Here is a 20,075-nt window from a genome sequence, read left to right as displayed (position 1 = left end):
TTAAATACTGCTTCTGGGAAACCTTCCTGGTATTGTCTTGCTCCTATTCACCTTTCCTCTCTTGTCTAATATGGTGTATTTGCTAGGGTTCCCCATAGAAGTGGAACCTGTTTATAATTTCTCTGTCTCTCTCTGTCCCGCTCTCTTTCTGTCTCTCTCTTAATTTATTTTAAGGAATTGGTTCATGTGATTATGGAGACTGAGAAGTCCCAAACTCTGCAGTTGGCAAGTTTGAGATTCAGGAGAACCTATGTATAGTTATAGTCCAAGTTACTCAGCTTTTTTGTTCTATTTAGGTCTTTGCTTGATTCAGTGAGACCCATGCACATTAGGGAGGGCAATCTGTGTTACTCAGTCTACTGATTCAAATGTTTATCTCATCCAGAAACACCCTCACAGACCTACCAGAATATTGTTCAGCCAAATGTCTTGGTACCCTCTGGTCCTATCAAGCTGATACATAAAAATAGGCATTATAGATGGGTATCCCCATGTTACTTTCATAGCACCCTGTATGTAGTAATTACCACAACTAATTAATAAAATTTCTTGGCAAGTTATTTGTTTAATGTCTGTCTTTCATCTAGACTGTCAACTACCTCAGGGTAAAGATTTTGTAATCTTGTCTGTATTTCATGTTTAGTTCAGGACTAAATAATATAGAGTACACATTGTGAAAAAGTATTAAAATTAGGGTTGCTGCCCTTCTTTGGACAGCATTGCACTTGGATTCCTTTTGATGTAAGTGGAAAATTCAGGCACCTCATGAGAGAGTCTAGTCAAAATGCTTCCTTCTTCTTTTATGCTCTAAAAATGCCTAATACAACCTTTGTATATCTAGTACTGCTCCTATTCTGCCAAATGTGGAATTCTGCAATAGTTCAGACAGTCTGGACCTTGGAAATGGCATTGCTATGTGTGAGTAACTCAGAATGGTATAGCCTGTAGCATACAGTAGAACCCTACCCATACAGGGACAACGTGTGTGTTTGTGTGTGTGTTCATTCTGATTTCTTTTATTACTTTCTTCAGGAAGGAAATTGTGAGCCTTTGCCTTGTTGTTTGGGGTACTAAGTTATATATTTCTTTTTGACTTTTAAATAGAAACGTTTAAAAGAAAGCAACCGTGAATTCTAAATAGAGGACTTAAATAGGAGGTTTGCAAACATTGCATATTCTCCTACCTTGTTGCAGATACATCCTTATTTGTGGGAAGGAACATAACAGATTTGGCAGTACCTTGCTCAAGGATAATAAATGGTAGCCACAGGCTGTTGAGACCTGCTTCCCAGGTGCTACTGGTATTGTGGGTGTTAGAAATCTCAAAGCTCCATGTAGCTGATTTCCCCGGGAGTCTCCCTCTCTGTTCATTAAATTTTTTGCTTACTAGTCAGTGACCCCATGTTGGGTCCTAACAATTACTGTTTGTTTTCTTTAGAGTTCACAAACCATTTTATAATCTATTCTAGAACTTTCAGGGAATTAAGATCAAGTTTATAAATAAAATTTCTTCTTTAGAATTAAGTGTATTTGCTTCTGTCCATCCTCGAGTCCCTTACCCATTTACCTTTATTTCTCAAAGTTTATGAAATGTAAAAATTTAAGTCTCTTGCTGAAGAAGGATGTCAAGTGCTGGCAGTAATTAATCACCCTCTTAAATCTCTCTAGTGCGAGAATTGGTATACACAAAGGCAGCAAATTAAGAGCTCCGTTGTGACAGGAAGATGCTCAGAAAAAATCTTCAGACCTTGAAACTGTGCTCTTTGTGACTTGCTTGGTTCCAGGGTTTTTTAGAAATATTCTCAGCATATCTTAGTGACTTCCAGGCACAGGCTTGGGTGGATATTGCTTGGATCAAAAACAAAGTGTTAAGTAATCACTGATTTATACTTTTATTATTAATCTATACAGGATATTAAGAATTTTGTTAAGGCTTGATTTTTTTTAAAAAATGTTTTTTTTGGTGGCAGTTGGAGACCTCCCATTATAATTGGATCACTGTCATCTTTTATTAAATATGTGAATGCAGAATTGTGTGATATGAGCATGCACAAAGCAGTCTAATCTACTCATAGACTCTTTAATATCTGTCAGAAATTCCCTTTTGAAGTCTAAAACATAGGCTTTCTTTTATCCTCATGAAGATATGATCATCACTGCTAGGTTTTGTTGGAGTAAACTTGTTTTAGTATTTCATGTAAGCTTTTAACCAAGTCCTTGCTCTTTTCTCTTTCTCCGTGAGTTTATCGTCTATCTTCTAGTTTTTATGTCTCTTATTTCTCAGTCTTAGAACTATAAAAACCGAAACCCTACTTTGATTCTAATGACTGGTCCATGATCCCAGAAGTTAATTGTAAAATACATTGTAATAAGCATAATTGTCAATGAGAACAAACAGCCTAATTGTTACTACCTGATATAAAACAATTTCTTACAAAGCTCTCTGTGTATAAGTTATATAAAAGAACATGACTCAGCTGAGATCATTTTTCTTCCTCCTGTTACTGAAAGCTCACCACTTGTCATTGAGTCCACATCAGAAGAACGAGAACAAGTGGTTTGAGGAGAAGGAAAGAGAAATTTATTAATTTGTCAGCAAATGAGGAGGATGGAGACTCCTGTCTGAAATGTCATCATCCTAATAATAAGCAGAAATACAGAGCTTTTAAAGGGTGGGTTCTCAGTTTCAGGCAATTGCTGTTCAAATGCAGTTGATCATCCTGATTGTCCCTCCATCCTGTCTCTGCTGAAGACAATCCTGTGACCTCCACTCAGGACCTTCCTCTGTCAGGTCAGAGCTGAGCCATCTCTTGTGGCATGCAGGACAAAAGACATTCCCCTGTCCCTCCCGAGATAGCTGGCGTGAGGCAGGGATGTAGATCCTAGTTCTCAAAAAGAGTAAAAAGTTTCTAAAGAGACAAAAACCATTTTTGTTGTTTTTTTAGGCCATTCCCTCTGTTACATATTCTCCACTGTCACTATTTCCCTTCCATATCTATGGAAGGAGGGCTGACTATTCTGTCACACTCCTAAGAGTTTTTAGAAGAGAGAAGGAATAGTAGACAAAAATATTTAACATGCTAATAATAGAAGATTCTGCTTTTGTGAAACAAATGTGGAGGAATAAATGTCAAAGGGAGCTCTCCATTATAATTGTTGAAGCTATTAAGACTTTTTTTAGTCTGCCACATTTAAAATATAAATCTCTCATGACATATATATTTACATCCTAAATAAAATATGTAAATGTAAGTAATATGTTGACTTAGCATTTGCATTCAAGGAGACCAAACCGCTTTAACCACATTATCTGACTCCTAGGTCTCTCTGAATTAGGTATGTTTATTCTGGATATTTGTGTTTTGCCTACTTTTGAGTCCTAAAAAGAAAAAAAGAAAAGCATTAGCTACATTTTTAGATTTGCATTAGTGTGACTGTGCAATGTAACAGAATTTTGAGACATTTTACAGTTAGCTTGCTTTTGAATGTTATTTACCTATGCAACTCATTTGTATACTTGATTTTGTTCCTAAATTTTACTATGTTTTTTGTTACATTTTTTCTGAGTAGGTCAAGTTAATTTGTACATCATTTAATCCCATTTGGGTTAAACTTTTTGGGACAGTAATATAAATAAAAAAATAGTAATCTAAAATAACATGTCAGTTATTACAGAAAGTATATAATGACATTTCCAAAGGACATTACTTCTTGCTTTTGTTAGATTTATTTATTGAATTCTGTGCATTATACTTTCTAAAACTAACTCTAAGATAATACTTTAAATTTTTGTACAGAGCCTTAAAGTTTACAAAAGCATGTCATACATATTTAATTTTACGTATTGGTATAGACCATTGTCACATAAAAATAAACTAGATATAGTTAATTCTCAATATTTCTTTAAGTAATCTTAAATTGCATGTATACCACTCTAATTAAGTTATTTGACATCATTAATAAATATCAAACATTTTAGATGTCCAAGAAATTGAGTTCACAAGATACTTATATTTTCAAAAACACACACACTATATTACTTTGGTTGAGGGGAAAAGAAAGATCCAGACAATAGAATCCCAGCTTATTTCTACTTGTATAAATCAAGTCATTTAAATAAATGAATTGTGTATGCTGACCTGTTCTACCAATGTGCTACTGGGGATGTATGAAAAAAAGATGTGCATGGTGGTGGAAGTAGAAAGAGGCATAAAGCGTATTGGAAAACTACCAAATGTCCCCTGCAAATGGGCCCTATTCAGAATCAGTAAGCGTATGATGAGTGAAGTGGTTTTGAATATCGCCTTTAGATTCCATGCTGTTACAAGGCCAGCCCTGAACATGGCAACTCTTATTTCCACACACAGTACCTCTTCACTCTCAATTTAACCCCAAAATCTGATGAACCCATTACTCCATACTTGATTTCATGGAACAAGGAGTAGATATAGTTACAAATGATCAATCACAAGCCGTGAACCAAAGCAGCAAGGCATTAACAATTCACACCATTTCGGTCCACTTGCTCAAGCAGAAGATGTGCCAGCATATTTAATGCACAGCTACTTCGTTCAGTTTAAGAAAAAACATGACTCAGCCCGCATTTTCAAAATGGAGGGGACTTCCTAAAATTTCATACTTTCCAAGCCCCAATGTCAACGTTCACCCACACATCAGCAATTAAAATAACCAGGTGTCTTGTAAAGGTCATAATGTCTAAATTAAATTTTACTCGGGTAAAAACAATATGACCTGTGAAATTCTTCCCTTCAATGCATCACTATTGTGTTTGATCCTATCATACAAATCAATGTCTCTTACAGCAGTATTATAACACTGTAGATCCCACAGGCGATATGCCGTCAGTTTAATAGGATCACTGAAAAACTAAAGCAGCTGTGAAAGATTGCTCTAAGTATAGCAATCATGTGCTTGTCATTTTGTTCAGTGGAGGAAAAATCCAAATTTGGGTAGGCATCGGTATTTAAGAAAACGACTGCTAAATCTTTTCTCATAAGTACCTTAGGGACAATAAGATTTGACATATAGCATGTAAACAAAAATACACAGCAGCTGTTAGTTTAGTTTTGTTCGAATAAAAATATGCCGATATAAATCAAGCAACATAGGAGACAGTATGCTCTCCGTCATTCAATCTTCCCAGCAGACTATGCTTTTGAGTGGCGTCTGCTGGTTGATCTGGGACCAGGAGTTTTTCAACTATTACCTAAAGCTGAATAGGGAGCATTAAAACACACACATACCTTGACATTAGCTCAAACTCTCTGCAGGCATACAACCTGGCATGGGAAGCAGTTACATCTTAGTATATTTTAAGGACTTACTTTGTTTTGACCAAAAAATACTGTTAGATCAATTTAATTTTAAAAAATAAATTCTAATTGAATCGGTGGGACATTTCCAAATGTCTTAATGTATTTCTAAATGATGTCTTGCTAGCAATAGCTGAGGAGTTTTGAGGCTGAAATCCACAGCCTGCTGCTGAAGAGCATATAGAAGTTTCTTTATAGGTAACTGTGCTCTGGGCAATGCTTTTTTCTTTCATAGTCTCATATACTCTGAAATGTGAAAATTACAATATTATGTAAATGATGGTTCTGGATATTTAATTGGCATGAATTTTAATTTCGAATTGGAAGCAGATTTTAAACCCTTTGATTATTTCCTGTGTATCTTGAAAATGTATGATTAAAAAGTCCTGGTCTTTTTAGCTTTCCATAGTATATTCAAATGCAATATGCAAAGTTGCTCTTTTAATGTAAGTTGTGGCTTTTGGAGAGGGATATATATTCTCTAGGTACAGATCTTCACAGAATATTCCAGTGTAAATCTAACTGATAAGTTTGATTAGCTTTGTGGTTTCTCTTTAGAGGGATTTTTGGCTCCTTATCATGAACTGTTCCCATCATATATCTAAGTAAGTTCAAGCTTCTTATCACTGATGAAATGGTATTAATATAAAGCCCTCTTGAAGCCTGAACAGTTTATTTTCTTATTTACCATTTGAACTCATTATCTGGAATTCTTAGAGGGAATTAACTTTATTATTTAAAATAGTTATTTGGACATAAATCTAATAATACTGCTCTGTTATTTAAATTTTATTGTGTGCCTGTTCCTATAGAAGCATGATTTATGACAGGGTAGGATAAAGTACATAAGGGTTTTCCAAGGACTTTTAAAAATACCCACCTCTGGCCTTTTCTTGTCTGGTTAGTGCTTCATTGCCAAATCTTGTGGTACTCTTTTTATATTTATTTTTCTCTTTAGTCACCAAAATAATTTTATAAGGAAAATTAAAATAAAACAATTACATATTTCCTAAATGTGCTTTGAAATTCTAGTATATTCATGTTAATTTATTATATTTTGATCAAATTTTTATTAAGTTATAGAAAGTTACAGTTTCCAAATGACTGTAGATAGTTTGTATTCATGGTCCTAAAACTTATCTAAAAGACTGTCCACAGTATATCTGCAGCATCATTTATTCATCCTGTAGACATTGAGCACTGCTTTTACCAAACTAAAAAATACCATGACCTCAAACCCAAAAGGGTTCAGGATTTACTGGAAGATGAAAGTGGGAGGCGAGAATATACAGATTAATACCTATCAATATGGAAAAAATAAAACTATAAAAAATCCTATAGGAAACATAAAGGAGGGAAGAATTAATTCTGCCTAAATAATTTAGGATATTTTACCAGAGAGGGTAACATTTGATATGAGCTGTGAAGGACAAGAGTATATTAACAAGTGGAAAAAAGGAAGAAATGCAAAGAAAATGGAACAGCCTGAGTCAGAAAGGTATCAATTGATAGCTATGAAATTCATATAGCTACTACGTTTGGTCATATAATCTGTTTGCCCATGATGCTCAGTATTAGCTCTGTCCAGTGAAGTTATTCTTTTGGGCTCACATGATCTATCAACATCCTCAGTTTTAGCTCTAAACTCATTTAAATTATTGAATTAATTTTCAATTTGCCTTATAGTCATAATTTGAGATTAAACAAAAGGGATAAAAAGGAATCATTCACATAACTTTTCACCTTTCCGGTGGTGGAAATGACCCCAATGGGATGATCTCATTTGACTAATGTATGTATAATTGATAAATTTAGGGGATGATTAATTTCCAAACTATTTATCTAATATGAATTGTTGAGGGCTTACTTAATGAAAATACTGAAAATACAAAAAAGCAAAACGCTTGTCACAATCATGTAAATAGGAGACAGTAGGTAGAATACCTGTAATAAAGACCTTCCAAATATGAAGAAATGTTTGTGTATTGTTATGCACACAAATGTTAAAGGAACAGAAGATAACCTTCTTGAATGAAGCAATATTTCTAAGTAGCAGTTTGAAGACAGAGAAGCACATGGTTTGTAAGGACACAGAAAATAATATCTGAGTTATTCCATGGGAATCTCTTTTCATTGAGTATATACCATGGGCTTTGCTAGCTTGTAACAACATATAGGTTTATGCTCTTTCCAAAGCTGAAGTATGTCCATTGACCTCTCTAAGTCATTGCTCTATTTCTTGCATATATTTATATAATAGCCTTTTTTATGAGAATAAAGTTTTATTTCAGAAAAGGAGAAAAAGAGAACTCTATATAAAAGAGATAAAACCATTGGTTAAGAAACCTTATAAGCTATTATTTGACATAGAATATTGTGAATACTCACTAAAACACATAACAAAATAATTCATACCCATTGAAATCCATAATTGGGGTTGAAAAGTCCTTCTTTTTTAAAACAAAATCAATTATTCAATTATATTTTAAAAGTACATTTTAGGCCAAGGCTCCTTTTTTAATGGAGATTTCTTTAACTGCTTAATACATTCTATTTTTTCAATATAACGTATTAGGCTGATTTATACTTCCTTTCCAAGTACTTAGGCATATCATTTTCTTATGTTTTCTGTACCTTCCTAGTTAGTGGAAACATTGTTTGTTCTTGGAGTGTGCTTTGTCTTCCTTTTCAAGAAGATCATCAAAGTTACTAGTTTGCAGCTTCCAAAGAAAGAGCCTTCTAATCCCTAGTTCAGAGGCTAACCTTTATTAGTGCTCTCGTGGTTATAATGAGGACCCTGCTTCCAGCAGGGAGATTCTGGAATACTGAACAGATTATTCAACAAGTTCAGAGCAGATTCTGAAGTCCCTTATAAAACCTGCTTGTGAATACTGCTTTCTTTGCTTTGCTGTTTCTGGTTTCCATAGTATTCCTAATTATATAAATCATGTGGAACTGGGAGCTATTTTCCATCCAATATCAATTCTGACACTGCTTACATTGTGGTATAATTTAAATTTTTTTCTAAGCTCCATTTTTTTCTTAAATTCTTATGGAGAGTACAAATTCTGATAAAAGAGTTTTGTTAGAAGATCTAGTAATTGCTTTTTTGGAATCCCTTGGGCTGACATAAAGAATCTGAAAGGTTTTTTGTGACAAGCATAGATGAATAAAACTGCAGAATCTGATAAAATTTTCTCAGGTTTAAATTCAAGATTGACTCCAGGATGTAACTCATTCAAATTTATCACCTACTTCTCAATTTATTTAACTTTATTTCAATTTAACACCTCTTTATGTTGTGCCTTTCAATGTTCAAAAAGTATACTAGGTTCAATGAGTGTACCAATTAAAGGTGTATAAATTAAAATCTAATACATAGTAATATATGGATGTTATAGCAATAAACAAAGTGCTGCTGATTTTCAAGCTGGGTTTCCTTAGAAAAACTTATAATCAAGATTGATTTATATTAGACATTTTTTGAAAGACTTAAGAGTTATAATTCTGAAAATAAGTTCATTTCTCATTTAGTTTTTATCTTTTATATGTAATACTATATTTTTTAAAAGTTTGAGGTATTTGTTATGATAAAACTTATATAGAAAAGCAGCTGCTCTGAGAGTATAAAAATGGGATTGATAGGTGAATTTCAGGAATTAGTTTCTCAAGCTAGCTGAGTGAATTTCATGCACACATCTGACAAGCAAATAGTCATTGGGTTGTAATTTCCTTTAAATTTTATTTATACTGTAGTAGCAGAAAATCTTAAACTCTATTTTCAGCATTCTCCTTAATGTTGAGTATATTAGACAGACTTTAAATTGTGCTTTGATAGAGAGTTGTGGAACTTAGTGCCATAAAACGTATAACTTTTTTACTACAAGAAAAATTTAGCAGAATACCAGTAGCAAAGGCCATTTGCATAAACTCAGCCTCTCAGCAGCTCAGCTGAACCTAATTGTAATTCAATTTCCAGACTGCTATGCTAGGCATCTCTGCATAAAATATGCAACATATAACATAACCAATGGCAAGGACTCTTTTCTTTGCTGGTGATCTACTTAATTCCTTTTTGTAGTAGAAATACGTACCAGAATAAGGTATCCAAGACATATATCTATTTTGTATGTTTGTGTCACATGTATATACGTTAAATAATGATCAAGTAAAAAAATTTCCTTTCATATTTCTAGGTTCCCAAGAGTGCCTCAGATTTTATTATTTCTTTATTTCTGGCTTTTCAAAGGAAAATTTAATCTTGAAAAATTTTTCCTAGCTGCCATGTTATTGGACTATTTTACCCTAGAAAGACTTCATAAACTAATCGTGTGAAAAAGCATATAAACATGTCTGTCAAGTACATATAGATGTTGCAATACAGCCCCACAAGTAAATATCTTTTATCTGTTTACAAAACACGTGCTGGAATAGCATTTTAAGTCCCGGACTAATGTATATTCCAGAAACTTAAAAAAAAAAGGTATGATAAAATGCTGGCTTAAGATTCTCCCCCTTATTTTTAAACAGTCTTGCCACCCTGTTTTATGTGTTACTTAAGGAATGGCAATGAAAAGACTCAAATAGGATGACTTATAAAAGTGTGGATTATATTTTATGAATAATTTCCAGATGTGATGTTTCAGGTATATAGACTCCTCTACAGGAAGCTATATACTGAAACAACATAGATCTTACAATTTTATCAGGACAATGCAAGTAGATTTCAGCAAGGTTGGTTCCAACTCATCTGTGATAAATGAGAAGATAAGGCAATCAGTGCACACCATGACACTCTGTGCAGCTAGTTAGGCACACTTCAGAACTATTCAGGTGTGCTCACAAAGCTTATGAGTCTTGCATGGGGGGTGTCTCAATATAAATACATCCTTCATGGTGGCCACTAGTAATGCAGGAATTGCCTCTCTAAGACTTAACCCAGGTCAGATATAAATAATAGATGTTAAGAGTTAGCTCTGGTATTGGGGCTGTGTTCCAGGCAGTGTATTTCGGTTGGGTCAAAAGAATTTTTTCCCTTGTTTTCTTGCATAGTTCTTCTGCTTGAAAAATGCCTGCAAAATTCCATCACACCTTTGCGGGGACCACTTTGGGTCTCTAAGGGAGAAGGTTTCAGCCCCTCAGGAGCTAAAGTGTACATCCAAGGAGTTCTTTTGGCCTTGTACCAACGATTAAAGTCTGCAAAAAAATATTATAAACAGGTGAGTCATCCCTCTTTAAAAACTGCTTGATTATATGCTTTAAAAATGTACTTGGTTGTATAGGGGCAGTGATTGGCATTGTGTCATTTGAAAAAAAAAAAAAAAAACCCTGTGACATGTATTTTGTGAGTTCAGTGCCCATTAGGGAGCCAAAAATGCTTCTCTAATCTTAAAGCCAACAATAATGGGGCTAATTGTATCTATCCTTTGGTATAGGATGTCATATGTCTCATCTTTTCTTGCTGTGTACTCTGCAATGCAAAGGCGACTCCTTATGTGGAAATTCTGTAGATGGTTACTTTAAATACGACAAAGAATAGTTCCTAAGTCATTTGAAGGTTTAAATGTTCACCCTTCTATTTTTTTATCTAGTGTAAAATCAGATTTGTTGGGTAGAAGTTGGGCTAAAATATAACAAATCACATTCTGAGAAATGAAATTGTGAATTAACTTCATGCCAAAAGTAACTTAATTCATTTATGCTTATCTAACTTATATGTTTCAGGAGCCAAAAGTATAAAAATAAAATTAATACATTTGAATCAAGTGAAACTAGATTTTGTCCTTTAATTTCTATGTATCCATTTCATAATTAGGTGTGTGTGTGTAAAGACTCTGATATTTTTATAACTATGCATAGGGATTTTCGATTCATTTTAAAGTAGGATTCACGTTGTAAAGCAGAATAATTGATGCCATTTATAAAATTAAAATGAAGTTGCCACATTTTTAAAATCCTCTTTGCACTTGGTTTTTAGGAAGTGAAATATACATTTTTGCCATGTTAAATAAGGACTAGGTTTTATATGTTGAACTGGGAGGCTCCAGTTTAGAACTGGGTCCATTATCTCAGGCCACAGACTGCTGAAAAATGAGTATTTTGAAAGCATCATGCTATTCTCTGTGTGCGGAAAGGGGTGGTGGGAATGGGATATTGGTCTTAGCGTTCACACAGCACCTCCTGCTGTCTGGTTCACAAAACAGCAACTTATATTGACTAAGAAAATGTATTAAGGTATCTAGAACTAGCAAAAAACATAATTCCATGAGAAACTTTTATTTGTAAAATGTGTTTGGTTTGCCTCATTAATTGATTTCAGTGGACCCAGAAACAAAATTAATAATTATCATAGATAAGACTTCATAATAATATGAAGAAATTCAAACTTATTTTAACATTCTTTATTAAGCTATCACATATAAAAACTAGTATAAAATTTTTATTGTGTTTAGATTAAATTATTTTAACTAAAGTATTTAATTTTAAGATATAATGATATAAAGTGGATCATGAAGAATTGAATTATAATTTATTTGGCATTATATGATTTGATTCTACTTATCGGAGAGTTTAAAATTATTTAATGATAAAGAAAATATGAGACCATTACCCAATGCAAGAAAAGCACTGCTTAAATTAAATCTAAAGACAAAATTAAACATTTTATAAGTTTTATTAGAAGTAAGGGCGTTAGGGTTAAGAAACATCTCAGAAAGTAATGGCATGCTTTTCTTTGACATTTAAAATTTAAATAGGTATAAAGCGCTATAACCAGATTTACAAGAGTTTCCTGCGTCGTGAAAAAAATACTGTCAGAGTTACTTAGTGCTTTGATGAAAAAATTTCTTTATGACTCAAAACCGATGAAAAATACATTTTATTAAATATTAGATATAAATATGAACAAAATTTAACATTCTTATTGTCTCCAAAATTGCCTATTTGACCAATCTGTAAGAGTTTCAACAGTATGCAAAATTTTAAAATATTTAAAAACATAGGTGCTTTGCCATTCCTAATTAAACCTTTTTCCTTTCACAAAGTTGTAATAATGTAAAGCTTTGCACTCAAAAGTTTTAATTTGATACTTTTTAATGTTTTATTTTAAAATATAAAAATGAAGAAAAAGAAATAGAAATTTTCCCATTATGTATTTCCATGCATTTTTCCATTTCTTTAGACATGCTCAATTATATGTATTCTTTAGTTTCTTTTCTTTTGTATTGTTATACTATGACTTAATTTAAAATTATTTGCAATGTTTAGAGAAGTCAGTACCATTATCAGGCCATTAGTGGTTAGGTTGTTAAGCCTGGCAATATCTTTATTTGTGAGTAGGATTTCATAGCAAATATCCTTCTTAAACATTAATAGGCTTTATTTGAACTGCATTTACTTCATTTGGCCTTTGGGATAGATTTTTTTATTTAATTTTATATAAGATTGTGTTAAGGAATCTTTAGATAGGTGAAATGGATGTGGATAATGATTCCTATTTCCTTAACAAATTTAAGTTTATAACTTATAGAATTATATTAACTCTTGATATCATTTCTATTTACTTCACTTTTGGTATCACATATAAAAACAACCATACTGTTTTGCTGTCAGTTGAAAGATTATAGGCTTCTAATTTTGTCATTTCTAAAGGAAATTTCTTTTAAATAAATTGCGATAATACAGCTTTAAAAGAAAAGTCAGGGCTACTGGTTTTATGTTTACAAACTTATTCATTTTTCAATTTTTAACTTTAGCTTGGCTATTATAACATGCAACTGAATTAAGCACACTACATTAGGGTGGTCTTAAATATATACTGATTCGTATGTATTAAAATGAGATATTATATTTAGGACAGCATAAAGTCACTTAGTCTTAGATTTATCACATTTATTTCCTTAAAAGTGGAAACATCTTAGAAATTGCTCAGAGCTAAGCAGAATCTATTTAATTGGTAATCTTTGAAATAGCATGAACGCGTTCCTATGAAATGTAGTTAACACTTTCAGCGACAGGGCCTGTTCCATCTCATTAGCATTCTTGTTATGTAGTGGTGCTGTTGGTGGGGGTGTTGAAGTAGGAATGCCATTGTGTCGAGTTCTAGTGTTTGGGGACAAACACTGCTGTGGAAGGAACGTGTGAAAAGGCCACAGTCCTGTCAGTGAATGAGGAAGGCTGTGCTTTCTGTGTGCTTCAAGCAGGGAAGCTGTCATTCATAGGCCTAACACAGCTAAACAGAGGCCAAAACACAAGGCTGCACTACCTTTTAAAATGATATTAGTGATTTTTAAACATGATCTTCTTTATTTATGATCTTACATAGAGCTTTTAGTTGCTGTCAGTAAACAAAATATGTCAGTCTGTTCGGAAACACTGTAGAGATGCATGAAAGTCCATGGAACTGTGCCAGGCAGCTATACAAATAATGATTTGGAATGGCTGATGGGCAGTGTTAAGTACAAATGTGATTTTTGGAAAACATTCATTTCTGGAAATGTCTTTTCAATTTAAATACTCCTTTGATTTTTTTTTTCCCCAACCAACAAAATTCCTGGAGACTTTAACATAATGAGTGTATATATAGCATTGTTTTCTTCAAATACAGTTTTCAAAAGAGCTCAAAAACTTTCAATTTTAATAATTTAAAGCTGTTTACAGTATGGTTTAACAATTCTTATAGATTGCATAGTCATTTCTGAAGTTCAGAGAGAAACAAAGGAAATTAGTATTATAATATTTTGATAAGTACCATATTAATTATGAAGAGAGTCTTAATCCCTGTGTTGGTTAAGACATAAAACTAGACATCGACTGTGGATTTAAGAAATTTGATGGGATTTTTAATCCTACTGCTAATTTTTAGCACTTTAAAAAGAAATGACCAAGTTGAGATTAAATTTTAGCAGGTTTGATTACTTAAAATAAATAGACAAAAAATATTCTCAAATATTTCTTAAATTGTTGGGGCATTTTTTAAACTCTGGCAGTGTATTGAAAAACACTGGCAATTTCTATTTATGTTTGAAGCTACAGGGAAACATTTTGTTTCTATAATTTTAATCTGGAAATGTGTACTTGGACTATTTGTAATAAATCATTACTTAGTAAAGTTTGTTGAGTACTATATAATTTTTGGCCTGAGTGATTTAAAAATTTTGTGTATATGTGGTTCTTTTTGTTTATGAATTTAAGCAAGGTAACTTTTTGAATGCTATTATATACTGTAAGTTCCATATTTGATATATTGTGTTTAGAAATCTCAGATACTGAATTTGTATTTCAAAATTAGATTTCACTTTTTAAATTGGAAGCATATTGTAGATTTATTTTGTGGGCATATTATTAAATGAGGAAATGACCATCTAACTTTAGTATATATTGGTTTTTCAGTTTAAGCTTGAAATATATTTTATTAAATGCTAAACTAAGCTGTGCCAAAGCACTTAGATTTTGTTTTAAAAAAATTGTGCACATTAGTGTTGACTCACTTTACTCACACTTTCAATAAGTTTGATAATTATATATCAAGAAATAATAATAATGATATAATTCTATTCAGAATTGATTCAGCTCAAAATATGCTTGAATTACGTGCTGACAGAATTTGTTTATTGCAAAAAGTATTTTTAAAGGAATCTTAGCATTTTAATTTCCCATAAAAGAAGTGTTGAAAGTTTGTCTTTTCAGATCCTCTGCCAATCAAAATCATATATTGGTCCTAACATTGCAGAAAGAATAATGTTTCTATTTTGTTTTCTATATACACTTTAAAAATTGAGCTGTTTCCTTGATTTAGCCTTTTTGGAGCAATACTTAAAATATTTCAATTTTTAACAAACTTCTTAATGTCTTTTGAAACCTTGGAACAAAATCTATAATATATAAACATAACTTACTATTAAAAACATGAAAAATGTGGCAGTCATTTCAAAATGAAAACTACTTCTGAAGGTTCTGATAAGTAATTTTTTAGAATATTAGGTTGTTTGTAGATTTGAGTGATTGTTGATTTTTTTTCCCTGAAACCAAGCTTCATTCTAGTTACTTGAAGTATTTTAAGAACCTTAAACTTGTGTCTTTTTCTAAGTGTCATGCTTTGAGCAGGCCTAACATCAGTTAAATGAAGTGAAAATTGCATTCTTGTCTTGATAGAGATGAAAATGGATTTCTGGTCATGAAATAGATGTAGTTGTCACTTTTTAAAAAAGGTGTCAGCAGTTTGCTTCAGTGAGTAAGGTGCCAATTCAGTATGGCAGTAAACTTGTGATCTGAGCAATCAATAAAATGCTTCAATAACTTCTGCTTCATTACACTTATAATAAGAGGCTATAGATCCATGGCACATAAAATGTTGATAAAGAGGATATGTGGGGATCGACTGTGACAATTTTCTCAAAAGTACAGTAAGTGCAATATTGCCATCTAGAGTTTGTGCATAGGTAATTATAATAGAGAGGGGGGAAAAGGAGACCGTGGAATAAAACAAGAAGTGATATTGAAATACTGTTTATTTTCCTTCATTTATCCATGACACATGTATCTTCATGGAACATTTCATTTGACTTGTCATAAAGCTGTTTAGGTCAGGAGAAAATTTTCAAATCTGTATTTTTCTCTAATTCTCTTAGAATTATACTACCAAATGTCAAATATGCATCTCTGGCTCAAAATTGAACTTTTTACCATGAAAACTATTTATTAAATAACTCAGTTTGGAAAAAAATTAGACTTATAGATTTTTCTTTTTTTGGTACGGTAATTCAGTTATATAAAAACAGAGAGCTTTATTGACATCTCAATTGTGTGCCTTTCAATTAAAAATTGTCCTTATTAATATTAAATACTTCAAAAAATAAGAGCCAATTTACTTTGAAAATGGCATTTTGAAATAAATACATTTTATTAATACTTAAAAATTGCAAGGCTTATGAAAAGAAAAACATTTCCTGCTTATGTACTTATGAACATTTTGATGAAAAGTGAGTTCCATTTGGGGATTGTCTAGGAATATGTCCTCGTCTTTATTAATGAATTAAAAATATTAGTTTTCACCTTATTTTTGTTGGTTAATTAAAAAATTATTTAAATTATTTCAATCTGTAATACTTTGAATCAACTAATATAGAAACATTTTAAAACCAAGCATTATTGAACCTTTTCTCTTTCTGAATTTATGACTGCATAATAAAAAATTTTATAAAAATCTGAATTTGTATGTTTTGTGATACTTAATACAGGTCAAGTACACTTAATATGGATATAGATTGACTTAATAAGGAAAGTTGACTAATCTGGAAAGGATTATTACTTTTATTCTTCCATTTATCTATTTTTCTATTAACATAGACAGTTTTTATAAGTTTTTAGAGCTAAGCCTTTAGGTTTCTCTGGAAAGAATACTTTGACATTAATACATTGTTAATGCGTTTTTTTCTAATACACTGTTTATATATTTTGTCTTTTCATATTTCTATGTGTGAGTCACTTCTTTAATTGTAAAAAATGAAAATGATTATAACATAAATTTATTTTCATTTTCTGACCAAACTTTCATCCTCAGACATCCTAATGTTATATTATCTCTACTTATATTTAATTGAAGACAATTCTTTAGTTAGAGGAAGATATTTTATTTTGAAATTTCTAATCAAACTGAATAGAAAATGTTGCATTTTAAAACCCCCAAATAAGGATAGAATTGTTCTGGTAAAGTAAGTGAGAGTAGACTTGACAAATGTTCTTTAAATTACTCAACCACCTACAGGTATTATTGCCTATGACTCTTTTGAAATGAGAATAAATTTTATAGAGTTACAGCAGCAAAGTGAAAGAGTGTGTTTGATAGATTCCCCGAACAGTTTCAACACCCACAGGTATTATTTGTAAGAAAACAATCATGCCGAGTCTTCAGCTGGTTAGAGAGGGCACAGCTTTCTATCTTCACCTGACATCCTATCTGTTCTGTCAACATTCTGGGCCCCCTGCCTGCCGCCCCCTCCTCCCAAAACAATAATGCTCACTGAGAGGTTTGTGTGAATGGACAAGAATATGAATGTTTTTTTTTTTTTCCTTGAAGAACTGAAACAGTATTGAAGGCACATTCTTATGGGGAGGAAAAACAACTCTCTTCAGGATTGACTAGTATTTTCTCTTTGCTATTCAAATGGATCAATGTTGCCAGTGACTGCTAGTTAACATTTTGATAATTGAGAAGTCTGACTAATGATTGATAAAGGAAGACTCTTTAGTGTAAATGTTTTGGGAATCATTGCTTTGCTTCATTTTACTCAGAGACATAGTGGTTTCTTCTTACCCCTTGTCAATGGCATTAGCTTGAATAAACATCAATCTTACAACAAACTTCTGATTTTTAAATAATATAATTCATTCTTTACTTATATTTTATATATGTAGCAAAAGATGGGAATGAATATAACATTAATTTATTTGTCTAATCGATAAAATTTTCCCAATTAACTGTGTTACAAAATAAATTTTACATAGTTTCCTAAAAAGTAATCAGTATCCTCTTATATTTCTAAAATATTTGAAATTCTTGAACATAGCCAGTCATGCATTGATAAAAGATATGGCATAGAAAAAGTGATTTATTAACACTTAATTTATGTCACTGGGAAGCAAATGTTGAAAGTTTCAGAGAAGAGAATTGTAGCATAAATAAAAGGTATTGGAAAGATCTTTAGCCTTGGCAACCACAGATGATTTGTATTTTCTAGAGCTGTATTGCCCAGTGCACTATCCCATGTGGTTTTTAAATGAAAATTAATCAAAATTAAATAAAATTGAAAATTCAGTTCCTCAGTATCACTAGCCACATTTCAAGTGCAATGGCTATATTATCACCAAAAGTTATGTTGGACAGTGCTGTTTTAGAAAGAAGTTGTTTTGCTGGGTACCCCAATTATACTTCTGGCACTGGATTTCTCATTCTATAACTAACAAAATCACAAAAAAATCTTTTAACATGATCAGAGTTCAATTCAGTACTGGTTATGTAAGTACTCTAGTCTTCACAAAACAAAACAAAATAAAAATTTTGAAAACAAAACAAAACCCACATGGTTCACAATTTATTCACTATCTAACCACCAGGTGGACACCTTAAGGCCCTTCAGTGTCTTGGGATCTCTATAAATGAGCTATATACAGTGTGGCATTTTTGCAGACTACGATTATGGCAGTCACTGATTTAATCTTGTTTGGGTAGCTCTCCCCGGCAAGAAAAGAAGTAATCAGAGAACCAAAGAAGACAAATTCAAATGATAAAGTGTTGAGTATTTCTTATGTGCTCTGCCTGTGTATTAACCAGGGTTGAAAATGCAGGAGAATTCTCCAAGACCATACCCTTAGGAAGCTTACATTCTTTTTTCATTTTTTTGCTTCTTTGCTTTTTCAACACACTAGTTAACATTCCCTTAACATCAGCTTCATAAGGGCAGGGATTTTTGTTCTTTTGTTCTCTCTTGTTCTCTGTTGGAGCCCCAGCACCTAGCCACCAGTGCCTTGACATATAATAGGAGTTCAAAAATATTTGTTGAATGCTGAATGAATTCAGGTCTCGTCTAGCCCTGGGGTTAGGCTCTCAAGTCATTATGCTGAGCAAAATTAGTGTGTAGGTTTTTTTAATTAAAAAATTTTTAAAATTATTATGGGTTAATAATAGTTGCATATCTTTATAGGGTACATGTGATGTTTTGATACAGGCATACAGTGTGAATTAATCAAATCAGGGTAATTGGGGTATCTATCACCTCAGGCATTTGTCATTTCTTTGTGTTAAGAACATTCCAGTTCCACTCTTTTAGTTATTTTAAAGTATACTCTAACATACTGTTGATTATGGTCATTTTGTTGTGCTATCAGATGTTGTTCATTCTCTGTAACTATCTAACTATATTTTTGCACCCATTAACCATCCCCACTTTATCACCTCCTCTCCACTATCCTTTTCAGCCTCTGGGAACCATCATTCTATTCTCTGTCTCCATGAAATCAATTGTTTTTAATATTTAGCTCCCACATATGAGTGAGAACATGAGAGATTTGCCTTTCTGTGCTTGGTTTATTTCACTTAATGTAATGTTCTCCAGTTCCATCTATTTTGTTGCAAATGGCAGGATTTCATTCTTTTTATGACTATATAATATGCCACTGTGTATATGTACCACAGTTTCTTTATCCATTCATCTGTTGATGGATACCTAGATTGATTCCAAATCTTGACTATTGTGAATAGTGCTGCAATAAACGTGGGAGTGCAGATATTTTTTCAATGTACTGAATTCCCCTCCTTTGGCTATATACCCAGCAGTGGGATTGCTGGGTCATATGTTAGTTTTATTTTCAGTTTTCCTGTTTTTCATAGTGGTTGCATTAATTTATATTCCCACCAGCAGTGTATGAGGGTTCCCCTTTCACCACATCCTTGCCAGCATTCATTATTACCGTCTTTTTGATAAAAGCCATTTTAACTGGGATGAGATGATATCTCCTTGTAGTTTTGATTTGCATTTCTCTGATGACTAAAGATGTTTCACAATTCTTCATATATCCGTTGGCCATTTGTATGTCTTCTTTTGAGAAATATCTATTCAGATGCTTTGTCAATTTTTTAAACAGATTATTTCATTTTTTCTTATTGAGTTGTTGGATCTCCTTATATATTTTAGTTATTAACCCCTTGCCGGATGAGTAGTTTGCAAATATTTTCTCCCATTCCAT

At 32.4% G+C, this 20,075-nt stretch overlaps 1 protein-coding gene across 1 annotated transcript in view; it reads left to right on the top strand.

Annotated features, from left to right (window-relative positions):
* The window catches only part of LOC123642089 (doublecortin domain-containing protein 1-like), a 262,128-nt gene that overhangs the window by 96,344 nt on the left and 145,709 nt on the right, over window positions 1-20,075 (top strand). The window contains exon 9 of the mRNA XM_045557008.1: window positions 10,386-10,552. Coding sequence (XP_045412964.1) covers window positions 10,386-10,552 — 167 coding nt within the window. The remainder of the gene's footprint in view (window positions 1-10,385; window positions 10,553-20,075) is intronic.

The sequence above is a fragment of the Lemur catta genome, chromosome 7 (assembly GCF_020740605.2).
Source record: "Lemur catta isolate mLemCat1 chromosome 7, mLemCat1.pri, whole genome shotgun sequence".
NCBI lineage: Eukaryota > Metazoa > Chordata > Mammalia > Primates > Lemuridae > Lemur > Lemur catta.
Note: the sequence above shows the minus strand (reverse complement) of the source record. Positions and strands in the feature narration are given on the sequence as shown.